General features: G+C 41.6%; 1 protein-coding gene across 6 annotated transcripts in view; it reads right to left on the minus strand.

The window, feature by feature from the left end:
* Positions 1–264: 264 nt before the first annotated feature.
* Positions 265–15634, minus strand: part of ULK2 (unc-51 like autophagy activating kinase 2) — a 103680-nt gene continuing 88310 nt past the window's right edge. For 2 of the 6 annotated variants that reach the window (XM_054458471.2, XM_063656424.1), the window contains exons 21-27: positions 14535–14684; positions 13009–13217; positions 11220–11398; positions 10335–10453; positions 9821–9978; positions 6984–7119; positions 3591–5800 (exon numbers count right to left, since the gene is read on the minus strand). In XM_054458471.2, the coding sequence (XP_054314446.1) occupies positions 5742–5800; positions 6984–7119; positions 9821–9978; positions 10335–10453; positions 11220–11398; positions 13009–13217; positions 14535–14684 (1010 nt within the window). In that variant the 3' untranslated portion in view covers positions 3591–5741. Of the gene's footprint in view, positions 508–3590; positions 5801–6983; positions 7120–9820; positions 9979–10334; positions 10454–11219; positions 11399–13008; positions 13218–14534; positions 14685–15634 lie in introns of those variants that run through there. The other 4 variants (XM_063656426.1, XM_054458472.2, XM_063656425.1 and 1 more) reach the window with 4 other exon arrangements.

A 15634-nucleotide genomic window follows, 5' to 3' on the forward strand; every position in this document is an offset into this window, starting at 1 on the left:
TGAACGCTAGGCTGGGCAGGCCAAGGTGAGAATGGGAATGCACGCAGCCTCGGCAGGGCAGCCTCTAAAGGGCGTTCCTGGAGAACGGGGCTATGTCTACTGCCATCAGTGAAGCAACTGGCCCCAGCAGGCAGCAGGGCCTGTGGTGGGGGAGGGTCCTCTGGGCACATCTAGACTTGAGGGTCCTCCCACTTCCCACTGAAACAATTCCCTCCTGCTCAATTTCACTGCCACATGCAAAAACAAGCAAACAGGAACACTTAAAAGTGGGTCGATCAAATGCTTGAGTTTATTAACATGTCTCTGAAGTCTTTTTTACTGGGCGTTTCAGGGTGGTCTCTGAAATCCATTACTGTTCAGCTCCAACTCCAGGCCCCATGGGGTTGCACCAAGCTGCTCAACCTCACCTGTTTCTTGAAATTTTGCTGCCTTCCACTAGGCAGAAGATGGGTCCAGCAGGGACGTTGGAGCACCAAACGGAAAAGCTCTTCCTTCTTTCCCCTCTTCCTGTACATCAGAAAGAATGCATTAGAAAGACAAGGAGTGAGCATTTGGGTTTTCTAAGGGTGAGACGGTATGGGGCTCCTGTGGGAAGGTGGGTACTCCTGCACCCAGTGTGGCCTCCTGCTCCCACCGCTTTCCAGCCGTGGGGCTTTTCCTTGTGGAAATTACTTTCCAAGTTTGATTTTTCCATCTGTAAAAGGAGGCAAGTAAGGGTTGGTATGAGGATCAAATGAATTAACAATTATCAGACTGACACAAACATTCCACTTAAACAGCCAAATTGACTTAAAAGGGCAACACAGATGTCTGAAGCCAGACTGCCTGGTGGGCAAGCTGGAGAAAGCAACTTGTATGCAAGAACTGTGTCCTTTCAGAAGCTCTAGCGAGAGCGCACGTGGTTCGAGAGCCCTGAAGACAGGCCTTGCCCCACACAAACACAGAACAAATTGTTCTCCACCCCCTCCCAAAACAAAACAAGAGCAGTGAAGAGCCACAGAGTGATGACCACTACAACGGATACAGCATTGCTGAGCTCTTCCATGTGCCAGGGGCTGGGCAAAGAATTTCATATTCATTAACTTATTTCTCACCTCAACTCTGTGAAACAAGCACTCTTCCCCCACTGACAGATTTGGAGGAAGGGAGGAACTTGCCGAAGAACACACAACTGCACATGGTGGAGCTGGAGTTTGAGACCAGGTGGAACACTAAGCGACCTGCCAAATTGAGTTGCAGAAACCCCAAAGGAGGCATAGAACACGGTTTCCAATAAACAAGAGCTCATGTGGGCACTTCCTAATGATAGAAGCTAACTGTCCAAGAGCACGACTGTCTTGGGACAGGAGGTCATGCTGCAGAGCCCAGGGAGGTCCGCCCTGCGCAGAGAGGGAGTGCAGACCTAAGGAGAGCCACGCTCTGTGAAAAGAGGAAAAACCTACAGATCGATCCCACCTGTTCAGAGCAACAGGCACGGCTTCACTCGGGACCACATGTGCTCAGGGGCTCCGCAGGGCTGGGTCCTGGCTCTGGCCATCTCTGCACAGCCTCCGCTGGGCTACTCTGTGAGAGGTCACACTGGCAGCAGGATCTCAGCCTCTGCTCCTTTCCCTAGTACAGTCTGATCTCTGAATTCACTTTGATCTTTTACCAGTTCGGCTTCACCTCTTGCACCAAGGCTGTGATTTCTCAGGGCAAGTTGTCAGTTTTCCTGTATGCAGTGTTTTTCTAGGTGGATTGTTTCTGATGTGGTTTCCTCTGACGCAGGTGAGGGAAGTATCATCTCGACTCCTCCCCCAATAAAATTATTCTCACAGGGCTTTACTAAACATGAGACTTGGGAGGGACCCAAGAGTTTGCTTGGCTGCAGATTCAAGGGTCCAGGACTCAGAAGAAAGTGGTCTGAGGCTGTCCAGAAATAGGCACAGATGCTTCCAGGATGCATGTAACAACAATACCAAGTTCTCTGAGCAGTAGCTACTCCCTGCCAAATAATCCTCCTTGAGAAATACTGATCAACCTTGCTTTATTCCAGAAAGAATTTAAGATTGCTTACAGAAAATACGAGGGAGCATAGTTAAAAAAGTGTGAAATCCTCCTCCAAAACATGTGCTAACCACTAATATCAACATTAACGATAGTCCAGGCACGGTGGCTCACGCCTGTAATACCAGCACTTTAGGAGGCCGAGGCGGGCGGATCACGAGGTCAGGAGATCAAGACCGTCCTAACACGGTGAAACCCCGCCTCTACTAAAAAATATAAAAAATCAGCCGGGCGTGGTGGCAGGTGCCTGTAGTCCCAGCTACTCGGGAGGCTGAGGCAGGAGAATGGCGTGAACCCCGGAGGCAGAGCTTGCAGTGAGCCGAGATTGTGCCACTGCACTCCAGCCTGGGTGACAGAGCAAGACTGTCTCAAAAAAAAAACCAAAAAACAAAAACATTAAGGATTTTGGCCGGGCACGGTGGCTCACGCCTGTAATCCCAGCACTTTGGGAGGCTGAGGCTGGTGTTCAAGACCAGCCTGACCAACATGGTGAAACCCCGTCTCTACTAAAAATACGAAAAATAGCTGAGCGTGGTGGCGCATGCCTGTAATCCCAGCTACCTGGGAGGCTGAGGCAGAAGAATCACTTGAACCTGGGAGGCAGAGGTTGCAGTGAGCCAAGATTGCATCAATGCACTCCAGCCTGGGCAATAGGGTGACTCCGTCTCAAAACAAACAAACAAACAAAAAATAAGGATTCTTCAGATATCTGAGTCCAGGTCCTCATGTCCACTGTGTCCAGCTCAACTTATTACTGTGCAGACTGAGGCAGTCCAGCCCTAAAAATCCTCTCCTCTCAAGCTCCTAGACGGGACTCTAGTGAGAGCAGAACTGCTGGGCTGGTAATTCCTCTTGGTGGAGACAAAGGAACATGGGACTATGGGCAATAAGTTACTTATCAGTCTTCACTAGAGGTTTCTCTCAACTAAAGTTACCAAAATTGGGTGTTATAATTTTTAACTTGGTATTCCCAGACAAGTGCCAGGAGAGAAGCTGTTGCAAATAGCTAGCTGAGTGGAGAGGAGAAAGCCTCAGCAGAGAGGCGAGCTGGAGGGAGGGATGGATGCTATCCTTCTCTGGACTGAAGCAGTCACAAGATGGCTGCACAGAGTATTCCTGGCATGCAGAAGGGGGCGTGGGGACTCAGACACTCTAAGATGCATGGGTTTGGGGTACCCATTCCAGGCCTCATGTCCACTGTATCCAACTCAATTTCCTCTTAATTACTGTGGAGACTGAGGCAGCCCGACCCTAACAGTCCCCTCCTCCTGGCTCCTATTCACCACTCCAGCGAGGGAGAACAACTGTTGCTCTGGTTACTTCTCTCAATGGAAGGAGGGGACAGGGACTGTGGGAAACCAACTATATACAGCACAGGCTCTCTCTCTATATATAGTCCAGTGGAGGGTATAGTTAAAGCAAACCCTTAGAGTAGGAATAGCTGGTCAGCAATTTTCCAGGTTATGGCTTGAATACAGGTGTCAACCCATGAATGTATGAACTGGTACATTTCCACTCTATGAAACATAATATGAAATTTAAAATACTCAGGGAAACATAGAGCATTTGTTTATTATTGCTATACTCAAGGCAAAATCTCTTAAAACAATTAGCCTTGATAATGGAAGTATAACCAGAACCATTATTCATGAATTTACATTTTGTTCTTTTCTGCTGTTGAGACTTCACTGTTTCACACACACCATCTACCCCAAGACCTTTAATATACAAGAACAAGAAGAATTAACATGAAAGTCACAAAGCATGGCTTGACCACTTGCCTAGTTCCTGACTTTAGGCCAATCACTTCCCCTCTCTGAACCTGTTGGGAGAGGAAGAGGAGAGGATAGAATAAACCTACAACTGCGATAACACAGGTGATAACTGAAAGAACATGAATGAAATTTCACTGTGAATAAAAAATATTATATAAAATAAAGTATCACTAATAACAAATAGGGTTGTGGAGGTAAAACAGTCTATGTTCCTGGAAGCCTGCATGACAGTAGCCGAGATCTAAATCCTGGGGCAGGACAAAGGATATTCATGGCCAAGTCTCTAAACTCCCTAAGGAAGTACCTGGCTCAACAAGCCACTTAATATGTATCCAGCTACACCCTAGAAACACTTTGTCAGTTTTATTTTACCTTAATATACATTTGTACAGGCAATAATAAAAAGGCTATTACACAACAATTCAGTGAGTTTTACCTAGTTTCAAGAATAATGCATGCAGTTACAAATGAGAGGTAGAAACACTGTATTAAAGACCTAAAAATACAAACGTCATATAAATAAATGTTCAAATTAACTACTGGAATTTCATACAGATAAATAAGGTAAAAATTACATTACTTTGTCAAAGTAAAGGAAAACCATGTTTGTTTTAATCAGTACATTAAAATTAGATTAATGCCAAAGAGCTCTGTGCAATTTGTCAAAGAGTTCAGATTATTTTATGTAAAAGGATTAAAATTGGTGAATGGTTTATTCAAGTATTCAAGCAGGTAAGTAAAAGAAACCAAATAATACACAACGTAGGAACCATTCCTGGAGGGATATTAAGTTAACTGCCTGCATTCTCCATGACTAGCTATTTGGTGAACTGTCAGGATTAACATGAAAAATACACATTAGGCAGAAGACAGCTGCCCATTTTCCTAAGAGAAAACGAACTTCATTTTCCACTCACTGCATGTAGGAACTCCACATCACTAACAAGCCTTTAGGTCACCAACTTTGTTTTGGCCCTATTCAAATTATCAAGAGTATCTCTTGATCTATGATTTTGTTTCTAATACTGCCCAAATAAACCTAGCCTTTAATAAACCTAAGGTCACAGGCATCAATGTACATTCTGCATGCACAATAAAAAATGGAACCAAAAGCTAACAAAAACATTACTGAGAAAATCTGTAGGTGTAGATGAAGAAGTAAAAAAAAAAATGTGCAAAGGTTCACATGAATACAAGTTTTAACCACTTAAAAGTTCACTGGAGATTACATGTGAATTCTGGAAAGGGTATATGTATACAATCAAGTAAAATATTTTAAACAAGTCCATTGTGCCTTAGTTAAATTACAAAATCCAATACACAGTTGTTTTAATAAATTAGTGCAATATGAAAGATTTTGGAAGATTAACATGTGTCCATATTAGGATCAAATTGAAGATTTCAAAATTTCTTCCAAGATCCATGTTTCACTTCTTCTTAAGCTATTTCTTCCTGAGCTGTTTAAAGATGCATGCTCAGATTTAAACAAACTTACTCCAAATATCAAACTGCCTGAATGAGGGGTGAATACTTTTACCTTTATACGTCAGCAAACACATGGAATTTCACACACTGCTCTGATGAACACTTTGTTTCATTTTTAATTATCTTTAAGAATAACTGTACCGATTATCCTAGTTCTAAGGTATATTTATTCACCAAGTCCAAACTGGGAGCCAAACACTCTTGCTCCTGCTTCTACAAAGAAAAAGGGAAAGGGTGACTTTCTCCAATAAGGCAGATTTCCTACAAATATGTAGTTTTTGGATTGTTTTTCCTTTTTCAAATCACTGCTTGTTCTTTGGTAGTCACCAGTTAAGAAGCTACAGTTTCCTGGGGATGGGGTGACAGAACTCAAGCTGTAATCCCAAAGGCATCACCTCACGTTCCCACCACCGGTCCACGGGATGAGCCTGCTGCTCACATGGTTGCGGTGCTATGGCAGAGCGCCGACAGTCTTCTCTCAATACTACATTTATCTAGAAATAAAATAACAAAAATGAAGAACTAATGAAAAAAATCACTATATTGTCATCTCTATTCTATCTTTGCCCCGAAGTTAACAGTTCTGAATATGTTTTCTTCTTTCTGCTTGGTAATAGTTTAGATATGACTTCTGGCTTAGTGCTGCAAAGTGGTAAAATTTAGGTAAGCACATCGGCTAGCTTGCTACGTAACTAGCTTGCTCATAACTGCAAATAGTCTTAGAACTGCCATCCTCTTGTGGCTATTCAAAATGTAGCAGGACCACATACACTCCAACCAGTCCACCACCTCTGCCTAAAAAACCAGATTATTGGGCTTGTATGTGATAAGTAATAACATCCTGGTATCCCATCAATCTCCACTCTGCTATCTATACCAAGTCTGCAGTACACAGAAGTTTCACGGGACTCTTCAGTCACTAAGCCCATGAGGCTTAAAACAGTTACATTTAATAATAAAAATAAAGTCCTCCTACATATACGAACACTTGCCAACAAAGTAACACAGTGTAGAAATCTAAAGATGAATTACGCAGTCACCAGTGCTTTTCATGCATCACCTGTAATCCTCACAACAACCCTGCAAGGCAGGCACTGCTGTATCTATCTAGCTATGCATCTATTTATCTATGTATCTATCTATGTATCTATGTATGTATGTATGTATGTATCTACCTACCTAACTACCTACCTACCTACATACCTACCTAACTACGTAGGATGGAGTCTTGCTTTGTCGCCCAGGCTGGAGTGCAGTGGCACAATCTCAGCTCACTGCAACCTCCACCTCCTGGGTTCAAGCGATTCTCCCGTCTCAGCCTCCTGAGCAGTGGAACTTACAGGTATGTGCCATGATGCCCAGCTAAGTTTTGTATTTTTAGTAAAGATGGGGTTTCGCTATGTTGGCCGGGCTGGTCTCGCACTCCTGAGCTCAGGTGATCCGCCCACCTTGGCCTCCCAAAGTGCTGGGATTACAGGCGTGAGCCACTGTGCCTGGCCCTACTCCTATTTTATGAAAAAGAAGCTGAGGCCACACAAAGGCTCAGTGATTTGCTCAACGCTGGAAAGCCACGATTCAAACCAAGGCAGGATTCCAAACTCCAAGCTCTTTGTACTATGCCTGTGACAGACAACTAAAATGAAGTCAAAAAACAGACTACTTTGTAAGTCAACTTACATTTATGTACATTTTCAATATCTGCAGGATCCTGTAGAATCTTACTTAGGCCTTCCAAAAGAAGGGCTGCCTTATGGTAGCGATAAACAATATCTTCGGTCTGCTGAAACATCTCATCCAGGGCTGCAGACTGAACCTGGAACCAGTCAACAAAAACACAATTTTCTCAATTTTTCCAAGAAAATACAAATCCATTTGGGCAATGAAGCTTTAAATGGAATCCACCTAAAATTAACACATTTTGGTAAGGTGATACAGTCTGCAAAACTACATAAAACTCAAAGATTCTTTGGGATGAGCAATATATAAGAGCAACTTCATAAAAAGTCACTCTGCTTTCAAACACAGCCTTCTGGTATTCAGAGGTATGCTTCATAAATTTCATACTAGAACTCTTCTAAACTGGCTCTTTTATGACTTCATTGTAAATTGATTTTAAACACACACTTCCATACAAGGGTAACCTGAAATTTCATTAAAGTAGGTTTCAATAATATAATTAAATGATGCTAATGGTCACTTACTGGCTTTATTGGCTTCTTTTTCTAGCCAAATAATTTTTGGGTGTAGTCATTCATTCATTCAAAGATACTTATTGAGCATCTACAAAGTGCCAGGCACTGTGCCTACAATGAAGGAGAGAGCTTGCAGTCTGGAGGGAGATACAGTCCCGCAAAAACTGGATGGTACGGAATACATAGGGGATGCCTCTAACCCATATTATGGAAGGAGAAGATGATTAGGGGAAGCTTCCAGGAGGTGCTGTTTGTGCTGAATCATAAAGCAACAACAGCAGAAGTGAATCAGGTGAGGAAAAATGTGGGAAGGGGCTCTCCAGAAAGAGGGGATGGTAGCATTATTCACAGGGATTTCCCCATCGACATTCTGATTTTCTCTTTGATCATTAAGTACCAGAACTCTCAGTAATCCAGTATCCGAATTTACTTGTTAATATGCTATATCTTGTTTTTGTTTTTAATTTTTAAAATGTATTTATGTATTCTTATATAGATGGGGTCTCGCTCTGTTGCCTAGACTGATCTTGAACTCCTGAGCTCAAGCAATCCTCTCGCCTCAGCCTCCTGAGTAGCTGGGACTACAGGTGCATGCCACTGCACCTAGCTATTCTCTCTCCTTCAAAAAAATAATTTCAAGCAGCTAACAATAAAGCAAATAAAATGGATACAGAAGATTAGAGCCAGGACAAGGAAAAAGAAAAAAGTAACTAAGTGTTAATGCCTCTAAGCTCACTAAGCAGCCAGGACGAAAGGAGGAATTTATTAAGTTATAGGGCTCTTTATTCTGAGAAGGAAAAACAGCATTATAATTCCTTATGGAGGACATTTTTCTGGTGCAAAATTCTAAAAATAATTTATCATATGAAGTCTCAACTCAGCATACAGTGATGCAGTGCATATTATTCATCTCAATAGTTTACAGCAATATGATATATACTATTTTTGTCAAGAATTTATATTCCAAAGTTATTTTCCTATGGTTATTTTAATAAATTTCAAAATAAGGCCACGGATATACTATAACAGCACAGTTCACAGTAGACAAACAGAAGATGGAAAGGGGGATCTATTATGTTAATGTGTTAGAAATACAATTGGCAGGCCGGGCACGGTGGCTCACACCTATAATCCCAGCACTTTGGGAGGCCGAGGTGGGTGGATCACCGGAGGTCAAGAGTTCAAGACCAGCCTGGCCAACATGGTAAAATCCTGTCTCTACTAAAAACACAAAAATTAGCTGGGCGTGGTGGCAGGTGCCTGTAATCCCAGCTACATGGGAGGCTAAGGGAGCAGAATCGCTTGAACCTGGGAAGCAGAGGTTGCAGTGAGCCAAGATCATGCTGCTGCATGTAAGCCTGGACAACAGAACAAAACTCCATCTAAAAAAAAGAAAAAAATATGATTGGCTAACTAATGAATTTTATCCCACTTAACTACTTTTTCAACAGCCTCTATTTTTATTTATACTTTAGAGCAATTTTTCCCCAAGAGAGGCAGAAAACAAATTATTTCCAATATTAAAACCAGAAAATAGGAAAAGGAGGTTTTACTTTGTGTCTATACTACAATATCAGTAAGTGGGACCTGAGCACATAAATTTGTGTGGATTCATTAATAAAGCAGTGTTTTTCCTAAGAGTTTTATCAAGCCTAACTTTCTTAAACAACAGAAAATGCAGAAACAGATCCTGCTAATGCTTTTAGATGCACACTATAAAAAGATTAGATCGGCTGGGCACAGTGGCTCACACCTGTAATCCCAGCACTTTGGGAGGCTGAGGAGGGTGGAACACCTGAGGCCAGGAGTTGGAGACCACCCTGGCCAACATGGCGAAACCCCATCGCTACTAAAAATACAAAAATTAGCTGGGCATGGTGGCAGGTGCCTGTAATCCCAGCTACTCAGGAAGCTGAGGCAGGAGAATCACTTGAATCTGGGAAGCAGAGGTTGCAGTGAGCTGAGATTGTGCCAGTGTACTCCAGCCTGGGAGACAGAGTACTCCAGCCTGGGCGACAGAGTGACTCCGTCTCAAGAAAAAAAAAAAAAAGATTAGATCATGCCTAATGCCAGCAATGTTTAATAAGAGCTGTAATAAACTTTTAGCAAATGTGGTAAACGGATTTGTAATTACTTAAAATACATCCAGTAAATTACATTAAGAGTTGCTTAAATCCAATTACTTCTTTAGTAGAAGGCAATCCACAATACTTGGGACTTGAGACATTATCTTTTAAAAGGATAGCTGTCATATAGATATTCAATTAAAAAGACACTTAAAGATAAGTAGTACTATATAATATTAAACCTTAGAAGGGTTACCATTTCTACAGCACAATTATAGATGAGTTTCTCTGCAGTCACACTGTTGATTTCATCAATAAACCTCTGTTTGTCAGAGAAGAATCGATTCAGCTTTTCTGTAAGTTTCTTGCACATGGTGATGCAGAATTTATATCGTTCGTTCAGATTCTTGACAACTGAAAAAAAATTGAGATGGGAACTAATTTTAATTTTCCTCCAGAAATAAAGACACAGTTATATGTATCTTTCCTGCTGATATATAGGGAAGGTGTCACTATGTGATCATTCAAAAAAAGGACCAGAAATAGGATTCTTTCATGTTATCTCTTTCAATATGAAAAGATTGAAAATAATGCACTTCTGACTTCTATCAATTGAACTGCAAAAAGCTAACAACCCAGCATCTTTTCCCTTTAAGAATACTGAAAAATAAAAACAACAGTGAGTACTCATCAGACGCTCTCTCTCAGTGTGATGGGAAAGAGCAACTTAAGGACCGACCCCCGGAGTCTCACGCTGCCTTCTCCCATACCTTGTTTCACAGCTGTGGATGGGCTCAATTTCCCGGACTTGATCTGGGCTTTGGCAAGATGCAGAGAAGCCGCAAGCAGCTGTGCTGCTTTCATGTACAACACCAGCTGCTCCACCCGCCTGCACCCAAAAGACAGTAGCAGAGGGTTATCTTGTGAACTAATGTAAGATGTGGCACTCTACACAACAGGTCACCATTAAAATTGCCTTTCTATAAAGGAATAGCATCCTCTTTGATTTCTTTTCTTCTTTCTTTTTTTTTGACAGTCTTGCTCTGTCCCCCAGGCTGAAGTAGAGTGGCTTGATCTTGGCTTACTGCAGCCTCTACTTCCTGGGCTCAAGGGATCCTCCCACCTCAGTCTCCCGAATATTAATAGTTGGGACCACAGGGACGCACCACCATGCCCAGCTAATTTTTGTATTTTTTGTAGAGACAGGGATTCATCATATTGCCCAGGCTGGTCTCGAACCCATGGGCTCAAGCAATCCTTCTGCCCCTCCTCCCAAAGTGCTGGAATTACATATAGACATAAGCCACTGCGACCAGCCCTCCTTAATTTCTTAATGCACAAGTAAACTCTCGAGGGACAAGGCATAGTTAAAGATGTGTGTACTGTGAAAACAACGGATACACTCAGATAAAAATCAATACAATCTATTTACATAGAAGATCTTCAACAGTATAATTTACAAGGAAAGGCAATACTGAGGTTGCATAATTTCCAGGTCTTGGCTCATATAGTGAAATGTAGTACAAAGAAATAATTGAGACTCCTAGCTTTTAATAATGAGATATGATCTTCAGTGGATGACAATACCTACAACTTAGACACAAGTTTAGACAAAGCATGAAAAGTATGGAAATGAATGACAGGGGGGCACCCACCCCCAGTCTTTGCTCAGCTGACTGATCTGGTCCACCACCACACTCTCCTGGATCTGGTACAAGGACACAGCAGATGTGCACAGCTCAGGGTTTCCTCCCCTCATGGCTGTCAGGTCCAGCACACACTCAGTGAACATCAGCATCACATTCAGATGGCGTAAGGTGTCTGTGTGTTCTCGCTGCAGCAAAGTCAATTTGTCTTAGAAAATTTCAGAATAAAAATAGGTACATACTCATTTCTGTACATAAACCATGGCCACCGATCATGTTTTCTATACTTATGAGTATCAGAATGACAAAAGGAGATTGAAATTTTTAAATTTCAGAAAGCTGGTAAGAAAATGAACACAAATGAAACCAAATGTAGGTATATGCATGTGTTTGTGTATATGTATCAGAGTACCCACATAAGTAAACTCAGGATGGGTTGCTGTGCTTTTACTAGAAAAAGAAAAGAAAGCTGAACGATTAAATCAATATACATGAGACAAAGACGTGACAAGTTAGACACCAAGATTATAAGGATACTATAGGTGCTAAATCACACTTCTTGATACTGTGTTGAATTCTGCTGACTTCTTATAATTTCAGAGTTGCTTTATTTAATTTCTGGTGGTTTTTCAGTTAACAGTGATTACTAATACCAAAGCTCTAACTTTCTGTGATCTTTTCAGTTAGTTAAAAGAGGGGAGTGTGGGTAGACATAACGCATTCAGAGGGCTGTCATTTAAAAATGGGCATTCTAGGCCAGGCATGGTGGCTCACGCCTGTAATCCCAGCACTTTGGGAGGCCGAGGCAGGTGGATCACCTGAGGTCAGGAGTTTGAGACCAGCCTGGCCAACATGGCGAAATCCCATCTCTACTAAAAATACAAAAATTAGCCGGGCATGGTGGCACGTGCCTGTAGTCCCAGCTCCTCAAGAAGCTGAGGCAGGAGAGTGGCTTGAACCCAGGAGGTTAGAGTGAGCTGAGATCGCACCACTGTATTCCAACCTGGGTGACAGAGCGAGACTCCGTCTCAAATAAATAAATAAATAAATAAATAAATAAATGGGTATTCTAGATTGTTGTTTTGAGATTTGTTTTTAGTTATAAATGCATTCTGAAATCTCAAATAAGCCTAAAAGTTTCCCACTCTTTTATGGTTAAATAAAGATGAGAATCATTTTCCTAGTGACAGGAGAATAAGCCAACTGACTTCTAAAAGTCTCTCTGCTCTGTGACAGCATATTGCACTGTATGTTTCAATACACTGGAACATGTAATAGAATGTACTAGAATGCTCATGCCTGTAATCCTAGCACTTTGGGAGGCAGAGGTGGGCAGATCACAAGGTCAGGAGTTCGAGACAAGCCTGGCCAACATGGTGAAACCCCGTCTCTACTAAAAATACAAAAATTAGCCAGGCATGGTGGCGCATGCCTGTAGTCCCAGCTACTCGGGGGGCTGAGGCAGGAGAATTGCTTGAACCCAGGAGGCGGAGGTTGCGGTGAGCCGAGATTGCGCCACTGCACTCCAGCCTGGGTGACAGAGCAAGACTCTGTCTCAAAAAAAAAGAAAGAAAAACACAGAATCTATGTGTTTCTTCCTATAAACCAAAGCTTATTATGGATGAGTGTCACTGTCAACATTAATCTAAAAAGACATCAGCAATACTTTTCAAACTGAAAAGGCACGTTAAAGAGAACATAACTTCCTAACTATTTAACGTATTTTGTTCTTGTCATCACTAGAATGTTCTCATATCAAATCAACATTACATTCACACCACTATAGTCTCTTCTCTACCTCCATCAGCGTCTCCTCCGGCAGTTCAGGGGCTTCAAAGGTGATGAGCCCCTCTAGGCTGGGGGGTGAAGCACCGTAAGGCACGTATCTCAGGCTGGGAGCTGCCTCTGCTCCTGGAGGGGAAGAGCCGAAGCCTGGGCCAGGCGGGGACCCCACACACACGCGGCCACTCATGGCACACAGAGAGCCCCCAGAGTTGCTGGGCCCCACTACAAGGAAACAGAGGATACATGGCAGTGTCCAGAGTTAGGGCTTTCACACCCACTCCTACTCTTATTTACTGAACAAACCCGCTGAGGTGATAAAGGAAACGTTAAAAGAAACTCACTGACCCCCTATGTACTATTTGAGGATATTAATAGTTTTTACTTATCCATGTTCATTGTTATTCCTTGTCTATATATTTTATATTAGACATCATCAGAGCTAGTTTTTTTATACTCTGTTTTAAACAAATTTAGATCATATTCATTTCTCCTTGCTGCTCCACAGGGCCTCATAATTATAAAACCCAATGGATGCACTGATTCATTAAGTTTATATATATTATATAATGTTTATCTGGAGTCATTTATACTATTTCTGATTTTATTCATATTACAAATAGCACTGTAATGAAATGCAGACAGTTGTTCCTTCTTTTGAATAATTTCTTTGTGATAAATACTCTGAAGTGGTATAAAGAGGAATGGAATTAACATACATCAATACATATTTTTACAGCTCTTCCTAAGAACTGTTATAGTACTCTCTAACGCAGCCCTGAGTAAGCACATAGATCCTACTAAACCTCAATAACACTGGACATGATACTTTTTTTTTTTTTTTTTTTGAGGCAGGGTCTTGCTGTTGCCCAGGCTGAATTGCAGTGGCGTGATCACAGCTCACTGCAGCCTTGATTTTCTGGGCTCAGGTAATTCTTTCACCTCAGCCTCACAAGTAGCTGGGACTATAGGCATATGCCACCATGTCTGGCTAATTTCTGTATTTTTTTTTGTAGAGATGGGGTTTCACCATGTTGCCCAGGCTGGTCTCGAACTCCTGACCTCAAGTGATCCTCCCGCCTTGGCCTCCCAAAGTGCTGGGATTACAGGCGTGAACCACCTCACCTGGCCAAAACAAGTTTCTTTAAAAAAAAAAAAAAAACCTATAATTTTCAAATAATTTATTGGATCTACTAAAGTAACCCTTTAATATATAAGCTGAGAAGAACCATATATGATTTGCTTCTTCACAAAGAAGTCATATTTATACTAGGTCATTTTGTAAAATATTATATACAACATATATTTATATTTTAATATATAATATAACACTTTACAAAGATTTTTTTTCCCCACAAATGATGCCTCATCTACTTCTTATAACCCATTAAGATAAAGAAAATAGTAATCTCCATTTCACTGGTAAAGAAACTGAAGCCCAGAGAATTAAGTGACTTGTCCAAGTTACAACACTGAGTCATTTGTCAAAACACTACATTCCAAATACTAGCCAAAGACTGTAATATAACAAATGCTCCTTACCTGAGGTTGTTCTTGTTCGAAGGAACATGTGGGTACAAGTGGGGGCCGCTGCACTGTGTGGAGGAGACCCTACAGTGAAGAGGACAGCCCTGGAACTTGCTGCTGTACCTGCAGGAGGTGCCAGAACACCACCACAGGCTCCTGCTGGAGCTACAACAAAAGTTTATAGAAGGTCATATTACCTTGATAGTGGTTATATCCGGGAGATGGGATTGCAGGGGGATACTGACTTTTATATCAGGAGTCTAGTGTTTTTTTTTTTTTTCCTCTTCTTACAAAAAGTACTTATTGCTCTTAAAATCAAAAAATGTAATACAATATTTTCATTAAAATAATTTATAGTAATCTCAAGTGTGAATCTTCTTCACACCAAAATCTAGCATTCAGAGTTATGTTTGTATACTTCTAAAATACATGAACTGTAAGTTATACATGTTGAAGACAGTCCTAAAAAGTGAACGCCAAGAACTGGGAATAAAAACAGGTTAACCTAGGGTGGGTGTGGTGGCTCATGCCTGTAATCCCAGCACTTTGGGAGGCCAAGGCGGGTGGATCACCTGAGGTCAGGAGTTCGAGACCAGCCTGGCCAATGTGGTGAAACCCTGTTTCTACTAAAAACACAAAACTTTCCCGGGCATGGTGATGCGTGCCTGTAATCCCAGCTACTCAAGAGCCTGAGTCAGGAGAATCTCTTAAACCCATGAGGCAGAGGTTGCAGTGAGTCGAGATCATGCCATTGCACTCCAGCCTGGGTGACAGAGCGAGGCTCCGTCTCAAAAAAAAAAAAAGAAAAGAAATCAAAATAAAGACATTCCCAAATAAACAAAAGCTGAGAGAATTTACTGCCAGCAGACCTGTCTTACAAGAAATACAAAGGATAGTTCTTCAGACCAAAAGTAACTAACTCCAAATAGTAATCTCAACCTGTAAAGATAATTATAAAACACAAACTGTATATTTCTTCTGTTAACTGATTTTAAAAAGCAACTGTATAAAACATGTATACAGTTGCATTGTCAGGTCTATAGCATATAGAAATGTAATGTTCATTTATTTACTTTTTTTTTTTTTGGAGACGAATCTCACTCTGTCGCCATGCT

This window comes from Pongo pygmaeus, chromosome 19 (assembly GCF_028885625.2).
Source record: "Pongo pygmaeus isolate AG05252 chromosome 19, NHGRI_mPonPyg2-v2.0_pri, whole genome shotgun sequence".
In the NCBI taxonomy this organism is placed as follows: domain Eukaryota; kingdom Metazoa; phylum Chordata; class Mammalia; order Primates; family Hominidae; genus Pongo; species Pongo pygmaeus.